The sequence below is a fragment of the Phalangium opilio genome, unplaced genomic scaffold, assembly GCF_054372755.1.
Source record: "Phalangium opilio isolate 3A_F unplaced genomic scaffold, DU_Popi_V2 ptg000090l_1, whole genome shotgun sequence".
Taxonomy (NCBI): domain Eukaryota; kingdom Metazoa; phylum Arthropoda; class Arachnida; order Opiliones; family Phalangiidae; genus Phalangium; species Phalangium opilio.
Window position 1 is genome coordinate 2,758,464 of NW_028324195.1, and position 27,440 is coordinate 2,785,903.

The 27,440-nt window shown below is 42.4% G+C and overlaps 1 protein-coding gene across 1 annotated transcript; it reads left to right on the top strand.

Annotated features, from left to right (window-relative positions):
* The first annotated feature begins 16,651 nt into the window (after positions 1-16,651).
* On the top strand, positions 16,652-18,622 carry LOC149644988 (uncharacterized). The gene has a single exon (XM_089850390.1). It carries the CDS (start codon positions 16,652-16,654, stop codon positions 18,620-18,622), a length of 1,971 nt encoding a protein of 656 aa, XP_089706516.1.
* Positions 18,623-27,440: the final 8,818 nt, after the last annotated feature.

The following is a 27,440-nucleotide window of genomic DNA, read 5'->3' on the forward strand; positions in this document are numbered from 1 at the left end:
TTAAACGTTCTACAAAGGGACAGTGGAATTTTTCTGACGTCATAGAACCGTATTTGATTTTATTTTTCTTTACAAGTTTTTGCGTTCTTGAATTAATAAATTCTTTACCTAAATCGGACCAGATGGCTTTAGGTTTGCTTTGTTCGATGATAACTTCGAGAGCTTTCGTAGCTTCGGTCGCGTGTTTTCTTTTCATTGGTACTACAAAAGCTTTTCGGGAGAGGCAGTCGATGCCTACCATGAGGTATCTGTAGTCGTCATTGTATTTGGCGATTGACCCCAAATCAGCAAGATCTACATCGACTCTATCCGAGATGTTAAAGACGGGGATTTTACGCCTTTTGAATTTATTTATAGCTGTTTTATGCAGTGTGTAAACGTCAGTGGTTTCTAGAAAAGATTTAACTTCGTTTCTCGAAATGTCAAGATGTCGGACTGCTTGGTACAAAGGGTTTAATCCAGTGAAGGCGGCTTTGTGTTTACTATTTAGATAACTGTCCTTTAAGGTTTCTTCTATTTGGAGCTGCGATAGACCTCCCATAACGTCTTATTATAAGGTTGTTTCTTCAAAATTAAAGGGCTCGTTTTATTGTCAAATGTTAATCTTTTCTTCGCTTTTAAATAAGTTGGTGGTCGAAGTTTATTCTTCTGAGGTACAGAGCTGGGTGACGTCTTTATAGACACAGGTGCTACTGATGGCGACGTTTTAACTGGTGACGGGACGATAAAGTTTTGGACAAAGGGTTGGAATTCCGTTCATCCCGTAGGGGGAATGTCGATGAGCGACGGGGGCACGCCTTTATTATTGAACAATGTAGGATGAATAGTAAAATATACTAGTTGCACTATATCGGAATATGGGATCTTAAAGTTATTCACAAAAAGAGCCCCCGTGTCGTCCCAACGTACACTATGGGCGTTATCTGCCAAGTGATCAAAAATCTTTCTCGCAGCTCCCCTATATTTCAAGGGAAACATATTAACCCATTTGTCGTGTTTATTCGATGGGCGGGGTTTCGAGATGTTGTGGTATCGTTTCATGGCTTCTTCGTAAAAAACCCTTTTGGTTCTTTCGTCTAAAGAAGGATTAGAGATAATTAGTTTCATCTCTTTATCCAACTCCGATAACACTACATTGTTTTTTGAAATATCATTGTTTGTTGTTGTTATTAATTGATGGGGTGGTGGGTTAGGACTTTGTTCGTGTTGTTGCTGTTGTTGTTCTAAAGGCACTAAAGTCATTTTATTAGCGTTAACTAATGTTTTGTTCATTTTGAGAGTAAGCCGCCTAAAAGGCTCGAAATTACAGGAAAAAGGACGCTAAAAAACCACTTCCGGTTTGTTTAGATAAAATAGATCTTTTGTCCTTCCAATGGGTATTTTTACAGGCAATTTTTCGAATATGTTTCTTATGCTTACACAGTTTATTATATACGTCTGGTTTCAGATTGACGGCTCCTTGTAAGGCGTTGTGACAACACTCGCTAATTGAATCAATAATTTCTCGATTAGAATTTTTAAGAATAACTAGTCTTTGAGGTTTTTTTAATTGCCCCAAACCGGCTATTAAATTGATATTTTTAGCGGCTAAACTTTTCTTTTTATACCCCGATGTTTTCTTGACCTTTCTCGGTGGTGACATCGTAAAGAATGATTAAATCTCGGAAATGTTGTTTAATTATATAGTTTTCTTCTTGGGAGTATAGACGACTATTTGTTCTCCCGGTAAAATATTTGTTCTAAACCTTAAATCGGGATGGCATCTCTGGGTTTAATCGCAAAGTAAATACCCGTGAGGTTTTTCAGTTGTATCCAGATAACATTCAACAATAAATTTAGTGTTGTTGGGTGCCAATTGTTTAGAGAGGGCCACTAATTGCATAAGATCTCTCACGGTTTTCATAAGAATCATGTAATGAGCGTTTAAGGAAGCTGTTCTCAAGTTTTTTTCAAATATGTTTTGTAAAAGGGTAATTACGAATAATTTCTTATGATGCGATTGTTTAGTAAATATTTCGGATAAAATATTATTTTTATTTTCTAACATGAGATCATCTAATACAATTAATATTGTTTGAGAGCCGTCATATACCGTGTTGTCGGGTAAACATTGACGCATAATTACACCCATTTCTTTCAATTCATCGTAGCAAGGCTGAAATATACTATAATGCCAAACAACTAAATCGACTTTAGGTTCGAACATTTTATCCTTATTTTCTATTATTCGTTTACATAAAACTGTTTTACCAGATCCCGAAGGACCGAAAATAATCAAATTTCCGGGAGTTGTGAATGGTATCATATTCAATACTCGAATGACACTAATTTATAATAGATATTCATATTTAAACGCGTATAATTAACACGCGGTCGCGCGCGCGGTTCGCGAAACGGGGGGCCCGCGTTGTTGCCATCCCCCACACCGGCTCGCGCACCCCCTATCCTATTTTTTATAGGATTTCCCCCCTCTATTAAAAATATTGTAGAGACTAGAAAAAATGTAGAATTTTATAGAAAATGCAAAAGATTTTAAGTTCAATTCATTTTATTGTAAACAAAAATTAATAAAAAAATAAGCAAGTATAAAATTAAAAATGAGATAGAAAATTCATTCTATTTTTTAAATAAGTTATTTGACCCGAGATTACAGAAAATAAATTGTAATTATAAAAATGGTTTTCAAGATTTTCTTCTTGTAATACGTTGTTAAATTTCATCACCACCTGGTACGACGTTATAAAATTGGTAAAGTAGCCAACCACGACGTCAAAGTTTTCGTGCTGTCCATCTAAACAAGGTATACGATCGTGGTCACCGTATAAATTATCATAAATTTCGTTATAAAACTCTATAATAATATCGGCCATACGTGTAAATACAATTTGGTGATTACTGATCTTGATAAGATGCTCCTTAACGACGCTTGAAACTCGATTCAAGGCCGCTGTTTCCAGACTGTCCAAAACAATGGAATCGTCATTTAGTAAATCTTTAATGTGGCAAGTATTATGATAGGCCACGACAGTTGTTTTTTAATTTGCTCTATCGTTCAAAACGATTTCAAAGTTGTTGGTTTCGTGGGCGGCCGTCCAGCCTCCTAATACGGGTAAACGAGGCATCAACTTCTCCCATGTACTTGTTGAAATGGCGAAACCTTTTACCGAGTGCTTCCGGCATAGACGAATCTCTGGATCAAGCGTGCCGTTCACGAACCCCGTTGTCAGGAACAACTCTCTAGAAATGTGGAATCGACCGTTGATTTTTCGTTCGTTAGTTACGCCAATCTTCCTCTTGCAACCTTCTTGATTTTCCATCTTACACGTTTAAGGTCTTCTCGAATAATGATACTCTCCTCCGTCGAGTTCGAGGGTTTTTATTATTATTATTATTATTGTTGTTGAGGAGGGTACGCGCCCTAGCACCGATGCCAAAGGCATATTGTGCATCCTCGTAATCAGGCCTTGAATAGGCCTGTAGCTGCAGCGTAGCGAAGAATTCGCTCCACCGTGAGAGAGGAGACCCTCGAGGGTTCCAGGGTTTGTGAATCAAAATATTCTAATCTAAGCGAGGCGAAGTAGTCGCACTCGCAAAGTACGTGAGCGGATGTTTCTTCCTTCTCCTGACACGACCTACAGAGAGGGTCGTCGGCAAAACCCATCAGATGGAGGTGCCTATTAAGCCGACAATGCCCGGTCAAAAGACCGGTGGCCAGCCTAATATCCCATCTGCCGAGCGAAATTAGGTCCCTAGCACGAGACCTGCAGGGACCATCGACAAACAGCTTTGTCTGTCTCTGGCCCTCCATGCTGTGCCAGAGCTGGTTTTGTATGACAGTCAACCTGTCATGCAGACACCGTTTGACGTGCCTGTAGGGGATGGGGACGGCCGGCTCCGGCCCCAAGAGCTTGGCCTCCGCACCCCTTTTCGCAAATCTATCGGCTTGCTCATTGCCATAATATCCGCTAAGCCCTGGCACCCAGTACAGCAGAACCCTGTTGCAGGATGCCAGTCGCGCTAGCAGGTCGAGGCAGCTACGCACCAGTTGAGAAGTAATCTGACACTGGTTCAGAGCGTTCAGGGCAGCCTGACTGTCAGAATAAATTCTCACAGTCCGTCCGGTATACCCTTTGTTAATACAGTAATTTGTGCAATAACAGATCGCGGCAATTTCAGCCTGGAACACACTAGCGAAGGTGCCCAGGCAAGCAGAAAAGCCGACCCTTGTGGTTTGACAGTAATAGCCGGCGCCAGCGCCGGAATCAGTCTTGGAGCCATCGGTGAACCAAATGGTTTCACCCCCAGTGCCAAGAGGCAGCAGGTTAGTCCACTCTGCCCGACTGGGGAAGTGGATGCTGAATGGCTTAGTGAAATCAAAACTGGTAACGGTTTTGTCAGAGCACATCGTAAGCGACGGCTCAAGTGCGGCGTACTCCCGAAAGAGCTTCGTATGGCTGTAATCCCAAAATCTTGGAACCCAGCAGCCACTAATGTTGAGCCTGTAGGCTAACATGACAGCCTCCTCCTCAATGAAGAGATGAAGAGGAAGCATGTCAAGGAGCACCTCCAGGGAAGCAGTTGGGGTCGATCTCATGGCCCCCGTAACACCAATGCAGGCAAGCCTTTGAAGCTTGCGCAGGGCAGCCTGCACCGTCTTAAGCCGGACCCTTGTCCACCAGTAAGTGCCCCGTAAGATAGTATGGGTCTGATGATCCCAGTATAGAGCCAGTGTACAGCCTTGGGGTTGAGGCCCCAAGTCTGGCCGACAGAGCTCCTGGTCCTCCAGAAGAGCATCTTGGCCTTCTTAATACACCGATCAAGATGCGGTTTCCATGTGAGTCTACAATCAAAAGTCACCCCCAGGTATTTCACCTCGGAGGACTTTGTCAGGACCTGGCCAAAGAAAGAGATATCATTGAACAGATCCTTAGTATTCTTCCTCGTAAAAGGAACAAGGACAGTTTTATCAGGATTAACGGTGAGGTTAACCGCCTGACACCATTGCTCCACGCTAGAGAGAGCAGATCTCATAAGCGTGGTGACAGTATCCGGGAACTTCCCGGTAAAGACTATCGCTACATCGTCCGCATACCCGAAGCAGCAACAGCCCCCAGCACCCCCGAGCCTCCCCAGGAGCTCGTCCACCACCAGGCACCACAACAGGGGGGAGAGCACTCCACCCTGAGGGCAGCCCCTGCTGGTAGTCACCCCTAGAGAGTCCCCAAGGAGGGACGCCGACACCTCGCGGTCGGTAAGCATGGACTTGATCCAGCGGCCAAGAGTGGCGCTGATGCCAAATCTCTCAACAGCTTCAGTAATAACCGAGCTAGAGACCTTGTCAAAGGCCCCCTCGATATCGAGGAAGACAGCCAGTGAAATTTCCTGAAACTCGAATGCCCTATCCAGGCAATTCGTAAGGCCGTGAAGGGCCGTCTCAGTGGATTTGCCTTTTTGGTAGGCAAATTGTGAAGAAGAGAGAGGAGTTACCGAAAGTACCTCGTCTCTGATGTACCTGTCCACCAACGTCTCCAGAATTTTGAGGAAGAAGGAGGTCAGGCATATGGGTCTAAATGCTTTCGCCTCGAGATAGGAAGCCTTCCCGGGCTTGGGAATAAAGATGACCCTAGAGCGTTTCCAGTCACGAGGTATGTGACCGAGAGCAATGCAAAGTCTGTAGATCTTGCATAGCGGAGAGGCGATGTGGTCTAAGCCCTCCTGCAAAAGCAGAGGGAAGACCCCATCGGGTCCCGGAGACTTGTAGGGCTCAAAACAGTTGACAGCCCACCGAAGCTTGGGAATCGTGACAACCTGTCTGGCTACAAGCCAGTCTTCCCTCTTAGCCCTGTGCAGGACAGGGTAGAGAGAGTCAGGGTTTGTTGGATTGATAAAAGTAGAATCAGGAAAATGGACCTCCAGCATGTGCTTGAGAGTCTCAGCCCCAGATTTAGTGTACACACCCTCCCGTAGCTTAATAGCATTAAGTCGATGTGTGCTGTCGTGCGCTAGAATCTTCATGACCCTAGCCGTGGCAGGGACATTGGAGACTTGCTCACAGAAGGTCCGCCAGGAGTCCTTCTTAGCAGCTCTAATGGCCCTGTTGTAGGTGTTAAGGGACTGCCTGTATTCAGCCCAGTCACCCGTGCGCTTGGCTTTGTTAAAGAGCCTGCGCGTGTATTTACGAAGCCGGTTGAGATCCGCGTTCCACCAAGGGACAAGCCTCGAGCCGTTGACGGTCTTAAGTGGGCAGTTCCGGTGGAACGACTCCATGATGGAACACTGTAAACACCAGCAGCCCGATCATGATCCTTAGGTGAAGTAAGTTTAAGAGTGTGACCCCCTCCGTAGCATAGGATTAGGTCTTCCCTATAGCCGGCCGAATTAGTCCGTTTTGGGTTGCGTATCTCCGTCCCCGCCGGGACAGGAGTAATCGCGACAGTAAAGCAGATGTGCCTATGATCCGACAGAGACGGTTCATTAGACACATGCCAGTTAGACACGGAAGACACGAGGTTTTCCGTGGCTAGCGTGAGGTCAATGACCTCCCTTCTATTAGAAGTAACAAAAGTAGGTTCATTGTTTTGATTAAGAATATAGAGTTTACAACCAACTAAATATTTTAGTAAATCATCACCTCTCTTGTTGCAGTCAGAGCTGCCCCACGTGATGTGATGAGCATTGGCATCGCAGCCAATGATTAGTTTGTCCCCTCTCTTTTCACATTGATTGACCAAATTGATCACCTCAATTGTCGGGAGAGAGTCCTCGTCGTGGGCAAAGTATGCGGAGGCAGCCGTGATAGTCAACTTGGCATGCCCAGTGGCCAGGACTAGATTCACGGCCGCCGTGTCCTGGGACGTGTACAGCGGTAGAGAGATACAACAAAGATCCCTCCGAACCAAAATACACGCCCTAGGTCTAGCAGCAGTTTGGTCATAAAATAGTGACCCCGCCGCGTCAAGACCGAGGATTTTGCCATGGCAAATTCACGGTTCTTGTATGAGGGCCAGATCAAGACCCTCTATAGCAAACCTCCTGCACAGTACCGCAGAGGCCGCCTTACTATGGTGCAAATTGATTTGAATTGCACGTAGCGTCCCCATGGTCCTTAAGAGAGGGGTTCAGAAGGGACCTAGCTACACCTCATCGGTCCCGAGAGGGCTAATGGCACCTCCCCCCCCGACAGGCGAGCTCCCATTCCCAAGATCCTCCCCCTCACCAGGACCACTAGAACGCTCATCGGCTGAACCCCGAAGGGTCCCATCCGATTCTTCCAGTAGGGTGGACTCATCCATGGAAGAACAGACTTCCGAATGAGCCACCCCCCCCTCCCCCTCTGTGCCTAGAGCGACACCAGAGAGCTCCTCCGCGAGATCCCCTATCTCGCTAGTCCCACCCCCCGCCGCAGACTCGGCTACAGTGGTTTTAGTGGTTTCCGTGTTCTGAAGGAGTTTGAAGGAACCCTTGTCCACTCCAGTATAGCCCACGAAACCAGCATTCTTAATGGCTTCCAATGAGGAGCCATCAATGAGCAGTACCCAGTACCGTACGGCCCTGTCCACGTACGTCCGGATACATTTCCAGCGTTCAGTGGCAAAACCTGCATTAAGGGCCTTTAGGCGCCGAAACAGCACCGCCGGCTCCTTGGTGATCTGGTCCTTGGTGCGGAACATTACCTTAAACGGCTTAGGGAGTTCGCTAGCTCTCATTACTGAGAGCTCCGCATCCCCCACCACCGAGTAGGCTAAGTTGTCCTTCAACCATTGCCCAGTGAACGAATCCTCACAGGAGTATACTAGGGCCCCCGGTCGTCAGGCTAAAGTTCGCAAGGCGCGGTAGAGGGCTCCCCGAAGGTATCCCATCCAGCGCCCCTAGAATCGCCTTCTGAATTGGGCCCACGTCTCCCTCCGTGATGACCGCCGTCGGATAGCCTTTTTTGACAATGGCCATCTTTTCTGAGCTGGCGGCGTCACTATAGGACTTAGCCTTTTTCGACGCCGCCTGCGAGGTACTTGGTGAGGGAGTCGAATCCTCCGCTCTGGGCCTCTTCATTGGGTTGTCACGAGCCGCCGCACCCCCAGCGGGGGTGGAGACCGTTTCAGACCCCGATTTGACCTTTTGCCGAGCAATCCGTCGTTTGAGACGACGACGCACGGTACGTTTCGAGGGCTTGCCAGACACACGCACCGATAAATCGGCACGAGTATCGCTGGATACAAGCCCTTGTAAAGTGGTATCAGTGTGGGTTCTACCTTGAGCAGACCCCTGCACCGTAGGTTTGGTAGTGTTGGAGTTGTTTTTATTAGATTTATCCATGGGAATCCCACGAGTAAGGGGGCAAGTAAAAGGTCACCACCCGGTAGTCCCCCACCCGGGTGGAAGGCTAGATACAACGGGGTGTCGCCTGGTGCCCCGAGGGGATCGTTAGCGATACCGTAGTTTTACTTCCCCAGTACCATGCAGCCCTCGGCACGATGCCTCAACACCTTGGCTTGGGAAGGGCGCGTATCCGCTTAGCCCACACAACATACTAAATTTCCTACGTAGCTATCGCGAGATATCTATTGTCCGTGACTGTTCCATTGTTAGACTGTAAGCTTATTTTTATGTCAAAGTTCTGAAACCAGAGATTAAGGAATTCTAACATTCCCAAGATCAATAAGATTAATAGCACAATGAGTAGTTTTTGGGGGTTAACCTCCAAGATCCGACGAATTCTTGACAACCTTTGTGTACTTGACTCCATAACAGCTGACGAGTAAATAAATTGTACAATAGTAAACTTGACCTATTTATCTATTAATGAGACATCTCTAACCTGTCAATATTTGATTGATTGAAGAAATACTTTCTTAACAATACATCTTCATGTTATGTCGTAAAAACCCCCGCTAATGGAATGACGCATCATCTCTTTTGTTAAAATCCTTTTGTTATCATTTGACCCCTCTTAAAATCAATCAGACGTCAATCTTATGTCACCTATTGTTGATTGACAAACAATTTTAGACGCGTTTAAACACGTCCGAAAGGTCGACGTACCTAACCCCTTTGGTCAATAAAAGCTTAGCTAACCCTCCACCCCCCTTCCCCTGTCAATAAGCCTAGAGAAGTTTAGTATAAAATAACCAGAGAGAACGACGGAATATCATATTCGAATTTTAGACCTCGTAACATCAAGATGGATCCCGAATCGCTTCGTTGGAATTTGAATGAACTAGCTGTAAACAGGCCTTGGCCACTACCTGTACTATACAAATTTTATTTCTTCTTATGTTCCTATTTACACATCAACCCTGCTAATATAACATCGATCTTACCCAGTTTTATTATGAATGGAGGTTTAAATATAATTCAAACTTTTCTGGATGTTATTGAGTACATGAAAACCGTCCCTAGAACACCGGAAGACTGCCATACAATAGACGAACTGAACCACCTAAGTAATTTAATTCCTAGACCCTTAAATATTTCGTACACGGATCGCTTAGAAAGACGCAGACAGGAAATACATCTAGACCAAGAGCCAGTGGCCAGGATCTTACCTCATAAAGTACAAAAGATCTGACCATTGGAATGAGTTTAGTTTTGATGCTCATTAATAGATTTTGCCGTCTTACGCGTCACAGCTGGGGCATTTGAGGGGGACGGGGTCATGTTTGACCCTAATGAGGTATGATTTCTTACCTCATGAGGTACATGAATAAAAAAGGTGGCCAATGATAGAACTGGAAATGGCGATTCCAAATATATGAAATCTGACGTCATATAAGGGGGCCATCAAAAAATCAGACGGGAGTTAAAATGGTCGAATGAGGTATGAATTCTTACCTCATGAGGTACATGTATGAATCCGGTGTTGTTTGATAGATCTAGTCGTGCTAAATAACAGAATATAAAATCTGACTGGAAAATACGCGGCTTAGGTTTAATCTGACGGCCTTATTCTTGCGTCAGACTATGACAACTTCGTGCCTCATAAAGCCAGATTCCCACGCGACCGAAAAAAAACCGGCGCAAATCACGCAGCATACGGAAGAAATTTTACCTTACGCCGTCACCCGGCTGTAGACTGTTCACACTACGACTGAATTTTGAGTTTGGCGGTAGATATTTTTTGGTCACGTGACAGATTAGAGTGGTTTCCATAACATTTATTTCGCACTCTGAATTGGTATCTCTGTCCCATTGTCGTTTAGATCGTACAAGAAAGTATATTTTCTAACCTCCTCAATAAAGACTTCGTTATTAACATCTTACCTATATATACTTCCATTAGATACATTTTTCTTTCTTCGTGGCATGTTTCCGACCAAAAAAAATACATGGCCTCTATCAATCTGCCTAGCGTATGCGTGCACTCTTGAAATTTATGACGTAGTCAGTGGGATAATTTCATTGGCTAAGACACCGGCGTAACGCCGAAAACGACCGAAAAATAGAACACCACTTGCGCCCGGCCGAGCGGAAATTCCGTTGGACTCGGCGTAAAGATTTTTCGGTCGAACCCCTTTCTGCCGGGTCTCCGTCGTGATTTCCGTCGAATGCGAGTCTAGCTTAAATGTAGCAGGTGATATATTGTAAACTTAACTTGTTTGAGCGAGTTGCCTCTGTTTCTATCGAGGTAATGTGGTGAAATATTTTTGACTGTCATAAATGAGATGAACTTAAATCAGCATCATTTAATAATAGAGCTATTTCAATTCGGGGCTACGGAGAGTTTTTGAAGCGGGGTTTCGCCAGTCCCCGCCCAGGTGACTTATTGTGCGCGAAATTTAGCTAAGAGTTCTTCAGTGGCCCGCACGGAGGGAGGGTGAAAACCTGCTCCGTTTATTGGCGGGCCCAACTGTGACGTTTCCCCCTTCAACTGATATAGCTCTTTGCTGGCACATTTTATTTCAAACTCATTCAATGAAACCTTCTAACGTTAAATTATTATTTAATGCAAATAAAGATACAAAAATGTTACATTTTAAACGTCATCTGGTTCATCATCCGAATCAGTCTGAAAATCAATATATACGGTATCATCGTCATAGTCACCCTCCCTCCGTGTGGGCCACTGGAAAAATCTATGCTAAATTTCGCGCACAATAAGGCATCTGGGCGGGGACTGACGAAACCCCGCCTCAAAAACTCTCCTTACCCCCTAATTGAAAGAGCTCTATTATTTAATGATGCCAATTTAAGTTCATCTCATTTATCACAATCAAAAATATTTCACCACATTACCTCGATTGAAACAGAGGGAACTCGCTCAAACAAGTTAAGTTTAATGTACTTGACAATAGTGGGGCTGGTTTTACAATATATCACCAGCTACATTTAAGCTAGACTCGCACTCGACGGAAATCACGACGGAGACCCGGCAGAAAGGGGTTCGACCGAAAAATCTTTAGGCCGAGCCCGACGGAATTTCCGCTCGGCCCGGCGCAAGTTGTGTTCTATTTTTCGGTCGTGTTCGGCGTTACGCCGGTGTCTCAGCCAATAAAATTATCCCACTGACTACGTCATAAATTTCAAGAGTGCAAGCATACGCTAGATAGATTGATAGCCGCCATGTATATTTTTTGGTCGGAAACATGCCACGAAAAAAGAAAAATGTATCTAATGGAAGTATATAGAGGTAAGATGTTAATAAAGAAGTCTTTATTGAGGAGGTTAGAAAATATACTTTCTTGTACGATCTAAACGACAATGTGACAGAGATACCAATTCAGAGTGCGAAATAAAGGATATGGATACCACTGTAATCTGTCACGTGACCCAATAATATCTACCGCCAAACTCAAAATTCAGTCGTGGTGTGAACAGTCTACAGCCGGGCGACGGCGTAAGGTAAAATTTCTACTGTATGCTGCGTGATTTGCGCCGGTTTTTTTCGGTCGAGTGGGAATCTGGCTTAATGAGGCACGAAGTTGTCATAGTCTGACGCAAGAATCAGGCCGTCAGATTAAACTACCGCGTATTTTCCTGTCAGATTTTATATTCTGTTATTTAGCACGACCAGATCTATCAAACAACACCGGATTCATACATGTACCTCATGAGGTAAGAATTCATACCTCATTCGACCATTTTAACCCCCGTCTGATTTATATTTGGAATCACCATTTCCAGTTCTATCATTTGAAACCTTTTTTACTCATGTACCTCATGAGGTAAGAAATCATGCCTCATTAGGGTCAAACATGACCCCGCCCCCCTCAAATGCCCCAGCTGTGACGCGTAAGACGGCCAAATCTATTAATGAGCATCAAAACTGAACTCATTCCAATGGTCAGACCTTTTGTACTTTATGAGGTATGATCCAGGCCACCTGGCTCTTGGTCTAATCGTAATATTCTCGAGGAAGAAGCAGCTCTGATAGATGATTTCAATAACACCCAATATGATATAGAGAAGGCTGCGTATTTAGATCAAGAACATCAAAAAACCTGTGATGACCCTTTTGAGTACATGTCCTTGAACTTCTCAGATTACCAACCCAGTGAGCAAGACTCTGAAGAAGCTGAGGCTCTTTTCGACGAGGAAGTCTATAACCAGTGGGGAGGAGGATATTACCCCCTTCGCCTATCGACGACCTCCCATCGTGCGAAATATTGGAACAAAGTGAGAAATGTTTCAATCATTTTAATATGTACGGACGAGAAATAGTTCTTAACATCACCGACGATCATATTGGAAGTATATGTACCATTACGGACAATGTGTTACGCGAATACCGAGCTACAGATTACGTACAAATAACATTAAGAAGTCTAGGAATAGACTGTCGCTCAGAATTGGAATTATCCTTTAAAAGATTAGATCAAGTGGATCCCACCATTCTATTTGACCAACTTAGCGAGATGCTCTACGATGACGAGATAGATACGTTTTTCTGTGGCCTATAAAAATGATTTTTAGTATCGTAAGACTACCTGAGGGTGAAGGTCGACCATCAACACGTGGAATTAAGCCTTTTAATCTGTTCTGCCGTGATAGAAGAGGTATAACTCGCATAATTAATTCTGATAACATCTGTCTAGCCAGATCCCACTGCGTAGCTATTGCTCATCGTAACTACATAGACGATACAACAGGAAACAAGACTCTAAAAACTCGATATGAGACTATATCGCGAATAGGTGCAAGGACTACACTACAGAAAGCCGAAGCTTTAAACCAGTGTCATAAGGCGGGCGTAGTCGTAAGCCAATGTGGTACGGCGGAGTCATTTGAAAAATTCAAGGTTTATTTGAATCAATACTCGATTTTTGTTTATACAGGGTGTTTCTGAAAAGTCCATCACAAATTAAGGGGCGTGTTTATGGGACCAAACTGAGCGGAAAGTACCAAAGAACATGGGGTGTACAACATTTTGTTACGGAGATATGGCCTTCCAAACATTCGCCCCTAAAACAAGGAAATATCCAAAAATGAGGAGTAACACTTAAGACCGACTAACCAGCTTGTTTAAAATTACTAGACAATTTCAATAGCCTTTAATCGAACAATTGATTTCTACCTTTACTAATCAGAAGCGTATAAATGAGTAGAAGTATGCCTACGGTGGTAATGTAAAATTAATCCCAAGTGACATGATGTTTCAAGATCTTCCCAGCACCAAGTAAAATGGTTCTGATTGAAGGGACTTTTATTAGCACAGCGTAAACAACGTTATTTTCAGGAATTAGTCCAAATGTCCACGGGCGGCATTACAAAAACGAGGCAGTCTTTCGAATGATACTTGGACATGTTGGAAGATCCCTGGCTTGTTCCTGTTATCTCAAACCGTAAAAAGCTACGCAAATCTTCATCATCACGGACAACACTCTTGAACGTTAGGTATGACCTTGAGAAAACCTAAAAGGACATCTCGAATGTATTTGAAAAACCCATCTCCAATTAAGGGGCGTGTTGTTTGTTTCCAACAGAGTAAACTCGCCCAGAGAACAATTACAATGCAGAGCCACGTTTCGGCGTTAATGGCCCACAAAGGTGGTCCCAAACAAAAGAACAAACTTTAATTTGTTTCGTTCAGTAAGTGTTTCATGTGTCATAGATAAAACGCCATGATTAATGCACGAAGAAAATGAATTTATTGACAAGTTTTAACATTTAATTGCAACTAGTTACAAAAATTGTTCAAAGTGTTCACCACCCGCGTTAAGGCACACATTAGCACGTCTTACAAATGATTCCCTTACACGTTGAAAAATGCCTGGAGTTTCGCGAATTGTTTGACAGCCGTGAATTATTCGTCGACGTAGCTCTTCAACATCGGGCACTTCAGTCTGATAAACTAAGTCTTTCAGGTGGCCCCAAAGAAAGAAGTCACAAGGGTTCAGATCGGGTGATCGAGCAGGCCACTCCACAGGTCCACCTCGACCTAACCACCGCAAAGGGAAGGTCGCGTTAAGATAATTTCGGACCGCGATGCTGAAATGTGGTGGTGCACCATCGTGCATGAACCACATTCTGTTTACCAAACCTAAGGGTACGTCTTCGAGTAGTTCCGGTAAATCGTCCCGTAAGAACTGCAAGTAAGCCACACCGTTTAACCTGGGCTCTAGGAAATATGGCCCAATTAAATTGTCACCCACAATACCACACCACACGTTTAAACTGAATTGTACTTGGTGACTTCTAACGCAAGTTGCGTGGGGGTTTAGCTGGGACCATTGATGTTTATTATGTAAGTTAATAATACCATCCCGTGAAAAGTTAGCTTCGTCAGTAACCAACAAATCCCGTGGGAAATCGATATCGTTTACTTTAGCCAGAAACCACTGACAAAACGCCGTGCGTTGTGGGTAGTCCGCTGGATTCAAACCTTGAACTTTTTGAACATGGAAAGGATGAAACCGGTGGCTTCTGAGGATTTTCCACACGAGCGTGTGGTTTACGCCTAATCGGCGACCAACTTGGCGGGTACTTGATTCAGGCTCGTCCTCGAAAATGGTGAGAACTTCGTCTTCTACGGCCTCTGGGATGGCTCTCGCTCTAGGTTGAGGTCCAGCCGGTTGGATTCGTCCATCTTGCCTCAAACGTCTGTCCACAGCCTCGAACGTCAGTCGATTTGGTAGTCGCCTCTGCGGAAATCTTTCCTGATACAAGCGTACAGCTGCAGCGGCATTCCCCTCGGCTAGTCCATACATTAGGTGCATATCCGCATATTCGGCATTTGTGAAGAAAGGCATTGTAACAGACTTCGTTGAATTATGAGTTTAATAAAACAAACACATGTACGTGAAACCTCTTTTATTCCTTTCTTAAAAAACATAGTGCTCTGTTTTAGTGCTCTGTTTTTTAAGAATAGGCGAAGTTCTCACTATTTTCGAGGACGATCCAAAAACAAGCAGCCGCCAATTGGTTTGCTGATTAAGAAAAAACCACACGCAACTTGCGTTAGAATTCACAAAGTACAATTCAGCTTAAACGTGTGGTGTAGTATTGTGGGTGACAATTTAATTGGGCCATATTTCCTAGAGCCCAGGTTAAACGGTGTGGCTTACTTGTAGTTCTTACGGGACGATTTACCAGAACTACTCGAAGACGTACCCTTAGGTTTAATAAACAGAATGTGGTTCATGCACGATGGTGCACCACCACATTTCAGCATCGCGGTCCGAAAACTTGTCAATAACATTTTCTTTGTGCATTAATCATGGCGTTTTATCTATGACACATGAAACACTTACTGAACGAAACAAATTAAAGTTTGTTCTTTTGTTTGGGACCACCTTTGTGGGCCATTAACGCCGAAACGTGGCTCTGCATTGTAATTGTTCTCTGGGCGAGTTTACTCTGTTGGAAACAAACAACACGCCCCTTAATTGGAGATGGGTTTTTCAAATACATTCGAGATGTCCTTTTAGGTTTTCTCAAGGTCATACCTAACGTACAAGAGTGTTGTCCGTGATGATGAAGATTTGCGTAGCTTTTTACGGTTTGAGATAACAGGAACAAGCCAGGGATCTTCCAACATGTCCAAGTATCATTCGAAAGACTGCCTCGTTTTTGTAATGCCGCCCGTGGACATTTGGACTAATTCCTGAAAATAACGTTGTTTACGCTGTGCTAATAAAAGTCCCTTCAATCAGAACCATTTTACTTGGTGCTGGGAAGATCTTGAAACATCATGTCACTTGGGATTAATTTTACATTACCACCGTAGGCATACTTCTACTCATTTATACGCTTCTGATTAGTAAAGGTAGAAATCAATTGTTCGATTAAAGGCTATTGAAATTGTCTAGTAATTTTAAACAAGCTGGTTAGTCGGTCTTAAGTGTTACTCCTCATTTTTGGATATTTCCTTGTTTTAGGGGCGAATGTTTGGAAGGCCATATCTCCGTAACAAAATGTTGTACACCCCATGTTCTTTGGTACTTTCCGCTCAGTTTGGTCCCATAAACACGCCCCTTAATTTGTGATGGACTTTTCAGAAACACCCTGTAGATTCGAAAACAGTATACCCATTTTAATACTCGGAGAGAACGACCCTACTGATGTTAGACCACGACTGTTTTTATTGAATGAAAATAACCATTACAACGTAATTACCAAATTAAGACCCCTTTTCAACCATGATAGTTTTTGCGAGAAATGTCTCGTGCCTTATTGGCGAAGACAATCGCATAAATGTAACGACTTTTGATTTCGTTGTATGAGACCCACTATCTGCCAAGGTCCAGAGAAAACCTGTGGGGATTGTTCACGAAAATTTCTAGGCAATGAATGTTATCAAAGCCATCAGGCTAACTCGGGAGATAAAAAACCTCTCTGCCAGCGACTCTATCATTGCAAAGAGTGTTCAAAAATTATCGATTTTTCACGAAGATCGGAGAAGCATACGTGTGGTGAGATTTATTGTCAGGTGTGTAAAAAATATCAACCTAGCAATCATTTGTGCTATATACAAGTTATTAAAAACAAGGCACCCACCATCACCGTTTCTAAAAAGCCCCGATCTAGTCAACCAAACCTTATGTACGTGTTTTTTGACGTAGAATGCATTCAGACAAAAATAAGTCAAGAAATGTTAGGCGCCTATGAACATCAGGCAATTTTGTGTGTTAGCATAACCGTTTGCGAATATTGTATAGACGAAACATCCCCAGACTTTAGTTGCAGCATGTGCGGGCAATTCGGACCTCGTAAACAACATTTCTCGGGTGGTAATCCTATATCTGTATTTTTAGATTACCTATTGCAATTACACGCCGTTAAAAATGTAACCATATTGTCTCACTTTGGCAGTAATTATGATAATCAATTATTGATCAGGGAAATTATTAACAGGGACGAGAAATTTGTCCCATCTTTAAAAATCAATGGTACCCGCATTTTAGAAATGAAATTATTTAACTTATTATTTCTGGATTCCAATAATTTCATTCCTGTAGCCTTAGCAAAATTCCCAGCTACTTTCGGTATACCCAATGCTGCCAAGGGTTATTTCCCCCATTTTTTATTTAATACCGTGAACCATCAATTCGATATTAACAGACAGCAAGAGACTAATTACGTTTTGGAAAACACTCTACCCCCTACCGAGGCTTACGGAAGCCAATATTTCACAAAGAAAAACTTGGATATTTTTTTAAAATGGCATAGCACCGAGGATGCTAAAGGAAGGGGTTTCAACTTCATGAACGAACTTTATTACTATTGCGAGAATGATACCGTTTTACTATTCTTAGGGTGTATAACATTTCGAACTCTTCTACTTAAAGTCACGGGGATTGATCCATTCAACTGTGGAGCAGTCACCCTTCCAGGTGTCTGTTCTTTTGTATTTCGCCGAAATTATCTTAAGCCCAATACTATAGGAATCATACCATTCAACTGCTATAGACTCAGTGAAAATCAATCAATTGGTGCTATAGAATGGCTAGAATGGACCGCACACAAGAGAAATATACCGATACAATCGTCATTTAGAGGTAAAGAAACCCGAATCCAAAAAATCAAAGTTGATGGTTTTTGCGAAATTAGCAACGAAATCTTTGAGTACTGGGGATGTTTCTACCATGGATGTAAAAGGCATTTTCCTATAAATAGAAACAGGCCTTTGTATGGCGACCCTGCCCAGACTTTGAATATGCGTTATATTAGAAGTATGAACTTATTAACAAAGTTAGAATCCCTTAGTTACAAAGTAAATGTAAAATGGGAGTGTGACTGGGCAAAGGAAAAAGCCGATAAATCAGAAATTAACCAATTTTTGAAGCTTAATGATATTCGGCCCAAAATAGCAACCAGATTAAACCCTCGTGACGCGTTCTTTGGTGGACGTTGTTGCGCAACGAAACTATACCATAAAACGTCGGGGTCTGAACGCATTCATTACGTTGACTTCACTAGTTTATACCCTTTCGTGAACAAAACAGCAAAGATACCTATTGGTCACCCTGACATAATATTGGATAACTTCCCAGACATATTTTCATTTGAGGGCCTCCTCAAGTGTGACGTACTACCGGCTCAAGATCTAATACATCCTGTTTTACCCGCTCGTATTAACGGGAAGCTAACCTTCCCTTTATGCTATACATGCTGCAAAACTCAATTCCAGGGCGACTGTGATCATGACCCAGAGCAAAGGGAATTACGTGGTACCTGGGTGGTTGATTAGCTACGGTATGCTGTCCAGAGGGGCTATAAGATAACCCGGATGTATGAGGCCTGGTCGTACAAGGTAACCCAGTACAACTCCGAAACCAAACAGGGTGGATTATTTAAAGACTATGTCAATGCATTTTTGGAATATAAAACATTGGCTAGTGGTTTCCCTGCCGATTGCGTTACTCAAGCAGATAAAGAAAATTATATTAAAAATTTCAAAGAGGTGGTGGGGGTAGATCTGGACATTGCAAAAATAGAGAAGAACGAAGGGTTGAGATGTCTTAGCAAACTTATGCTAAATTCTTTTTGGGGAAATTTCGGGTAGAAAACCACCCATATTTGTACCGAAATAATCAAAGAGTCTCGGAAACTGTATGAGTTAATACTAAACCCCGACATAGAGGTTAAAGGTCTACTAACTATTAATGATACAACAGTTCTAGTGAAATACTAATATATCCGCGAAAACGAGATCATTCATAAACACACGAATGTAGTTATTGCAGGCTACACTACCACAATGGCACGCCTACATAGACTAAAACACCTTGAAATAGTCGGTGACCTTTGCCTCTACATGCATACGGACAGCCTAGTGTATCTCTCACCAGATGGTAGTCATTTGTTACCCACTGGTGACTATCTAGGGGAATTAAAGAACGAACTAGAACCGTACGGTCTTAACGCTTATATTTGCGAATGGGGAAGTGGAGGGCCAAAAAATAACTCAATGGACATTTTAGATCGTGAAACAGGGAAAAAAACCAATATCATAAAGGTTAAAGGTTTTTATTTGAATTCATCAACGGATGAACATGTAAATTTTGATATAATGAAGAAACTGTTAGGCGTAGATAATGATGGTCGTCCTGAAATTAATTCTGTTCAAGTCCCTATTGGCCCTCAAATACGTCGCCTACCCAATCATACACTTATAACTATCAATCAAACTAAAACATACCAAGTAGTTATGGATAAAGTCAGAGTTTTACCCCACTATAGAACTACAGCCTACGGCTATCGTAAATAACTTTTTCTTCCATATTTTTTGTTATAAATGACGATCTTAAATATTTTAAACATGCATTATAATCTGTTTTGTTGATTATTCTTGCATTATTTGTTTTCCAATTTAAATTTTTAATAATAATTAAATTCTCTCTTATAAAATGAATAAATAATTTTTTTTTACATTATATTATGGTCTTAAGCTTACAAAACTATTATAAGCCTACACAATCATCCTTTGTTGTCAATAAAAAAGGGGGAAAAGGTTGAGAGGGACAAAAAAGGGGGAAGTAATGAAACCCCCTCACACAACTGACGCCGGTAAAGCTCGATATACAGGCGTCCTAACTCTCTGTCCATAGCGGCGACTTTCCACGTGGTTTCTTTTTATACCATTAACAGTATATTACATATATAATAATTATGCATTAAAAGTAACGATAAATACTTACTGGCAAATAGAGCTGCTGTAACTCGTTCCATAGAGCTGCAGATGTTTCTTAAATTATATTGTGACAGGTTGTTATTCCAAGTCGAAAACTGTATGCCAATGAGCGTAGGCTCTCTCCAGTTGCTAGGAACCTAAACATGTTCAACTTACATGAAACCAGAAACTTTGTTTTTCGTTTAACCATATATTTCTTTATTCTTTCACCTCAGTGTCACTGCCAATCTTTCCCCGGCTGATATAGGTTTTCTCCCAAGGGTGTATTTCCGGATACTAGGAGCCACCAGAGAAAATAATTTGTCGTAATCTTCAGGAGACATACGAGTAAAATTACGGAAATATGTCTGGTCATGTTTTCTCATTGCGCTCATCTATTAAAAACAACATCATTTGTAAGCAATATAAACAAACAGGACCAAGGGCTTATTTGTTAAGTAAAGCCAATTTAAAATAATTTTCTTTCTCATAAGTAACTTTCGCCGTCTTTCACCGATAGCCATGTTTTCTAAACAATTGCGCCTCTGCGATAGATGTCGCTAGATATGCCGACTGATTATTTCTCTCGTCTTTGAAAATGCACCCGCGAGAAAACTGTTGCTAGAACTTACTCTTGCGAGAAACAAAATCGCGTAGACTACTCGCTCTGGACTCTTCTCGCGAAAGAGCACCGAGAAGAAATTTTCTCGCTTGATTGAAAACGCGCCTTTAGCACTTCTCTTGCCTCGACTAGAAAATAAATTTCTAGGGATCGCAGGTTCCTTATGTTTCTTTTTTATTGGAGTTACTTGATCGTGACTAGTCGGCTGTTTATTCGAATGTGAGAGCCCCAAACTTGAATTAGTGACTGCAGGGGATATCACAGGTGGTGAAATAGGGAGTGATTGACTCTTTGGCGAGGCTGGGACACTCACATTTTTCCCATCACATAAGGCGGGAAGGGTGGCACACACTTGAATTGCTTATAGGCTTTTGGAAGCTTACTTTTTAGTCGTTACTTTCTTAATTGCCAATGGTTTGTTTTGTGGGTTTGGCTTTACAAGGTAAAGTTTAGGACTGTTCATGAGCGGAGCTGAGCAAGCTTTTTAAAAGCTCGGCTCGGCTCGTGCCAAAAGAACGGCGGCTCGGCTCCAGTCGAGCCGAGCTGGGTCTTGGCTCAGTTCGAAAATGATCCACCTCTCCGTTTTTACAGTTCTTGTAGCCGTGCGCGTGGTTAACTGTCGCGGACATGGGGGTTATAGGTACTAACTACAAAAAATGAGTCCTCGTTTGTAAAATAAAACAAAACTTAAGTTTATTGGCAAAAGATTGAATTTAAAGTATCTCCATTGAGGAGTTAAAGTAGAAGCGAACTACACTGCTTCTTTACTAAACAAGAACTGTTTTTCTCAAGCGAGAAAAACCATCCCCTCTACTTTTAGGGGATTTACCTTTTAACAAAGAAGTTGGGGTCTCTTGGCCACCAACAGCGCCAGCATAGAGGCTTGGTTGAAAAGTAAAAAGGGGTACAGCAAGGATAAATATGTGGTAAATAGGTTGACCGAGAATGGACCACATCTGGCCGTTACACTTCCCCCCACCAAGGTTGGTTATGTAAAGACATAAGAAACTTTTTTTTTCTTACAAGACAATGAAAATGAGAACATGTTAAAATGTACAAGTAAAGTGAAAACGCGTACAGTTTTTTTTGTTTATATAAAACGCGTACATTTGATCATAAAGAAAATAACAAAAAAAATAATATCATTGTAATGTAATGAAATTTTAAGAAATACGCGTACAAGCAGTCGGGAAAAACGCGTAAAAAATTTGATTTAAAAAAAAATATACGCGTGTACAAATTGAAGCTAAGATAACGCGTACAGTATTATTATTATTTAGGGTACCGCTTAGGAGCATTTCGATTAGTTCTTAGATTATATGGGGACTTTCCTGGGATGGTACTAGTTTGTTGACATGTACTGGCATTTTTAACCTTATTGTTTTTTAAGGGTTTACTAATTGCTGTAGGGTCTACCTCAGGAATGGTTAAAGCGGGGTCCCTTTCATGGTACTTTTTAAGATTTTTGACGTGGTGGGTACCGCGGTCTAGAATTTTGCCGTTGATTTTTGAAACTAAAACATAATTAAGGTTAGAAGGTTTGGCACTAATAGTATAGGGGCCATCGAATTTAGGGCAAAATTACTTAGCAATCCCATCCTCTTTGCTTGATAATGGGTGAGTTTTTAGTAAAACTAAATCGCCTATTTCGTAAGTGACATCTAGATGTGACTTATCGTATTGAGCTTTCTGCTTTTCATGGGCCTGACTACGCGCTGCTAGAACATTTTCGTTGAGAGTTTGAGTTTTGGACCGAAGATCCTCAACGTATTGAGATATAGTGCTAGGTTCTGAAGAATCATCTTTCGCGAGCACCCTTTCCAGTGGTAGATGCATATCGCGACCGGTCAGCATGAAATGTGAGCTCATACCCGTGGAGCTATTAATCGCTGAACGCATAGCCATTGCTCATTGGGGAAGGTTCTGGTCCCACTTGTCGTGTTTATCGTCGACGTACGAGGCTATCATTGTTTTTATTGTGCGATTTTCGCGTTCAGTTGGGTTAGCTTGCGGGTGGTATGTGGTCGTGTTGTTGATTTTTACACCCCAATCTGCGCATACAGATTTAAATAAACGCGAATTAAACTGTTTGCCATTGTCCACAATAAGACAACGCGGAACGCCGTAACGGGAAAATACTTCTTCCGTCATTTTTCGGGCTATGATAGGAGATGTACCCAGGCGGATAGCAAACATTTCAACGTATTTTGAAAAATTATCCGTAAATACGAGAAGGAAGGTGTTCCGTTTAGTGCTTGGCACAAGGGGTCCCATGAGATCCGCTGATATAACTTCCCATGGTTCTGTGGGAGTGATAGTTCCTAAAAGCCCGGCAGGTTTGTGATTGGCGCTCTTATATTTTTGACATTCTATGCAAGAAGCCACGTAACTCTTGACATCGGCTCCCATGTTATCCCAGTAAACTGACTTTTTAAGACGCTACAACGTCTTTTCCACGCCGAAATAGGGTGGTCGTGTAATTCGTATAAAATCTGCGCGCGCATGGCGCTAGGAATTACGGGTTGCCAGGAGATTGGATTCGACAGCTTTTGGGTGTGTTGGCAGGAGCGAGTTTCGGTCAAGAAATAGAGAATACCGTTATCAGCTACGCAGTACTTCGGGGCTTTACGTTTTAATTTTCCTGATAAACGGTAATTATTTGGCAAATGACCTCGAGTGATGTACTTCTTGAGTGGTCCCAGGTAAGGATCCATGTCTTGAGCGTCGGCCAAAGCCTTGGGGTCTCGGATTGGAGTGAAATTTGAACCGTTACTGGTGAAGTTTGCTGAGATTGTAGAAACGTTTAGCTTGTAGTTTCGGTTATCAGCAAAACTTAGGATGTCTTCGAATCTTTCTGATTCGGAATGGTCGTCGCAATCATTAATTGGGTTTCGGGAGAGAGCGTCAGCAACGACATTCTCTTTGCCTTTGCGGTGTTCAATTTTGAAGTTGAACTCTTGGAGTTCCACGGCCCATCTTGTTAATTTCGAAGCGGAATTTTTCATCTTGTTTAGCCATTGTAATGCGCTATTATCCGTGATTAGCGTGAACGGTACGCAATCTATATAGTGGCGGTACTTGTTAACGATCCAAATAATGGCTAAAAGCTCTCGCTCCGTGGCGTGGTAACGCGTCTCCGCATCCTTTAGCTTTTTACTCCCGAAACATATGACCTTTTCTTTACCGTCAGGGGTCTTCTGGTATAGAACTGCACCAAGGCCTAAGAGGCTTGCATCAGTGCGTAACACGAATGGCAGGGAGTAGTCTGGGTAACTGAGAACGGGTGGTTGAATCAGTTTAGTTTTCAGGGCTTGAAAACATTCTTCGCAATGACTATCTCATTTAATAGCAGTCGACTTGGTACCCTTGGTAAGATTAGTTAATGGTAAGGCCGTCTCAGCGAAATCACTTATAAAATCTCTGTACCAGCCTACTAATCCGAGAAAGGATCGAACTTCCTTTAAATTAGTAGGTCTTGGGTAGTTCTGAATGGCGAGGGTTTTTGATTCGTCGGAGGAAATTCCCTCGTTGCTAACCATATGGCCCAAATACTTAATCTTGCGCTTTAAGAAATTGCATTTTGATATTTTACAAGTAAGACCTGTCTCTCGCATACGCTGAAGAATTTTTTCTAAGAATTCTAGGTGTTGCGGAATGGTGGCGGATTTGACTAGTAAATCATCGAAGTAAACTTCGGTCTCCTTTTGCAAGAAATCTTCAAAGATGGTTTCCATACATCTTTGGAAAGTAGCCGGAGCGTTGATAAGGCCGAACGGTAAGACGTTAAACTCGAATAGGCCTTTATGGGTGACGAACGCTGTGTAGGCTTTGCTTTCTTCGCTAAGGAAAATTTGCCAAAAACCGTCTTTAAGGTCCAGTGCAGTAAAATATTTGTGACCTATCAAGCGGTCTAGTTGGGCTCTGATGTGTGGTATAGGGTATACATCCGGTACAGTGATTTGATTTAATTATCTAAAATCGCCTACGAATCTGTAACTTCCATCCTTTTTCCCAATCAACAAAATAGGTGAAGAGTACGGAGAGTGACTTTTTCTAATTATTCCGTCTTTCAACATTTGCTCTAATTGTTGATCTACTAGCTCTTTCTTCTGAGGAGAGAGAGGATATGGCCGGGATTTAAAAGGAATGGGCGTGGTGAGTTTGCTCACGTGTTGTACCGCGTCAGTGTGACCGGCCTTTCCGGAAAAAACATTGGAGTATTGTAATATCAGGTCGTTGATCTTTTTAAGCCCTTCTTCTTCTTCGAGATTAAGATTAATTTCGGAACTTTCAGACTCGGCTGTTATGTCAACTGAATTAGTAGCTTTAATTTCGTCAGAAAATTCAATTTGATTTGGGAAAGGTTCATCAACAGCTCCGCAATAGGTATTTCCAAAACCCGTATCATAGGGATGAAGTGGAAATTCAGCCCCCTCGTCTCTAAAGGCAAACGTAAGGCGATGGGGTTTTACGTGTATATCCGTATGTAATTCGAAATCCCATCCCAAAAGTAGGTCTGTCTCTAGTTCGGCAGCTACCAAAATTTTCCATTTCCACGAGCGACCTTCAATTTTTATGGTAAAAATTCCATGGCCTTTTATTTCTAGCCCAGTTTTGTTGGCTGCATCTAGCTTTGGAATTTCTGAAAGGGGTTCTAGCTTGTCCTTTTCAGCTTTAGCGATATTGTATACTCGTTCTGACATGATTGTAACATCAGACCCACTGTCAAGTATGGCTGTACCTTGCCAATTTCCAACCCTTATCGGAATCTTTGGGCGTGCATGATTCTTGGCACTTACTTATACGTGGTGTCAATGTATTCAAAGGGGATTGACAGGTGGACTCTGGGTCTAAAGGAGTGAGCTCCGACCACAGGGGTTCTTGAAAATTTTTTGATGAAAGGGGAGAGTTCACAATAGAGTTTTTCAAAAGTTCGATCTCTGGCGATACGTAAGGGGAATTTTCCACAATTCTAATGAAAGAAACGCTAGGCTCTGGCTCTATAGAAATAGCAGAAGAGGCCCCACGCGGAGTATTGGCGACGAGTTGACTTTGGTCGCGCTTTAGCTTCCTACAAAAGTCTACGGTGTGCCATTTCTTGTGGCGACGAGTTGACTTTGGTCGCGCTTTAGCTTCCTACAAAAGTCTACGGTGTGCCATTTCTTGTTGCAATAAGTGCATTTTGGTATTTTCTTAGAATTTCCCTTGTTTTCGTTCCCAGAGTTGTTATTCGTGTTGTTAGAAGGAGCTTTTTGGTTTTGGTTATTTGATGTTGTGGGCTGATTTTCGAATGAATTTCGGGGTGGAATATTCCAGTTTGAATGTTTGGAATTTTTGAAATCTCTCTTATAATTACGGTCGTAGAGATCACATTGTTCTTGCAAATGTTGAGCCTCTTGAGCCGCGTTTTGAACCTCTGAGAGAGATGGCTCACCCGATAAATGCATATTGCGAATTAGATGGGGATTTAGACCGTTGACAACACGCCTAGCAATTTCGTAGGTATCCATAAGCGGATCTAATTGCTTGCATAATTGTTCCATGGTTATGACAAAGTCGAGAACTTTTTCATTCGGCTGTTGTCGTAGTGAGTTGATTTTAGCATCTATTTGCCTTTTATAATCAGGACCCATGAAAGCTTGAAAAAATCTAATTCTAAAGGTCTCCCAATCTCTAACAATCTCACGCTCACGTTCCCACCAAAGACACGTGTTTCCTTCCAACATTAAAGGTATACAATCTAAGATATCAGTATTACTGACTCTTTTGATTCTCATGTAACGTTCTACCTCATCAATAAAAGCCATGGGATCTCCATTTGAGGACCCGAACTGGGGTAAAGGAACCTTTACCTCTCTCAATGAGCTATTGTACGTTTCGGATGGGGGAGGATTTTGATTAAAATTATTTCCGAGTCCCTCTAATAGATCTCTACGATTAGTTCGGTTACTAACATTAGCGCCTGCAGATAAATTTGATTGTGGGGATGCTCCACGCGACGCGAGTATTTGATCTATTTGATTTTGTTGCACCTTCTGTGCCTCCATAAACAATTTCATATTTTGAGCTAACATGCTAAGCTGCTCCTTAAGGGAGGGACTATCATCTTCGCTTTCCGACATTTTAAAATCAAATAAAGGAAAAACAAATATTGTGACCTTACTGATACTGGAGTTGAGTTGAGATGACGTTTGAAAGGAAAAGTTTATAAAGTTCACTATCGTGCACGGTAAAGTCCAAATGAACCTGAAGCGTCGTGTTTCTACGATGTTTAAAGTTATTAACTGTTGTCTTCCAAGGAGTGTTCCCTCGTAGTTTGTTGTTTTCCACAGGTCTCCGAACTTTTTCTGGTTTCCTGGGGTTCCTTCCGGTCTCCGAACTTTTTCTGGTTACCCGGGGTTCATCAGTTAAAAATCTGGACTGGTTCTTCAGATTTGCTGACTGGATAGCTTCATCTGGTCCTGTTGATTTTCCGCTTGACTAGAGACTATTGCATCAGTTTGTACATTTAATTCCACACTGGTTCTCCGTATGATTACGTTGAATCGCAGGAACAGGTACTGGATCGGGTTGACTATTTTAAATGTTTAGCCTGCCCCGCGCCTCCACCAGTTTGTAGCCGTGCGCGTGGTTAACTGTCGCGGACATGGGGGTTATAGGTACTAACTACAAAAAATGAGTCCTCGTTTGTAAAATAAAACAAAACTTAAGTTTATTGGCAAAAGATTGAATTTAAAGTATCTCCATTGAGGAGTTAAAGTAGAAGCGAACTAC

Bases quoted from the DNA above. Each gene is read 5' to 3' on its own strand.
- LOC149644988 (XM_089850390.1), top strand. From the start codon at position 16,652: ATGAGACCCACTATCTGCCAAGGTCCAGAGAAAACCTGTGGGGATTGT.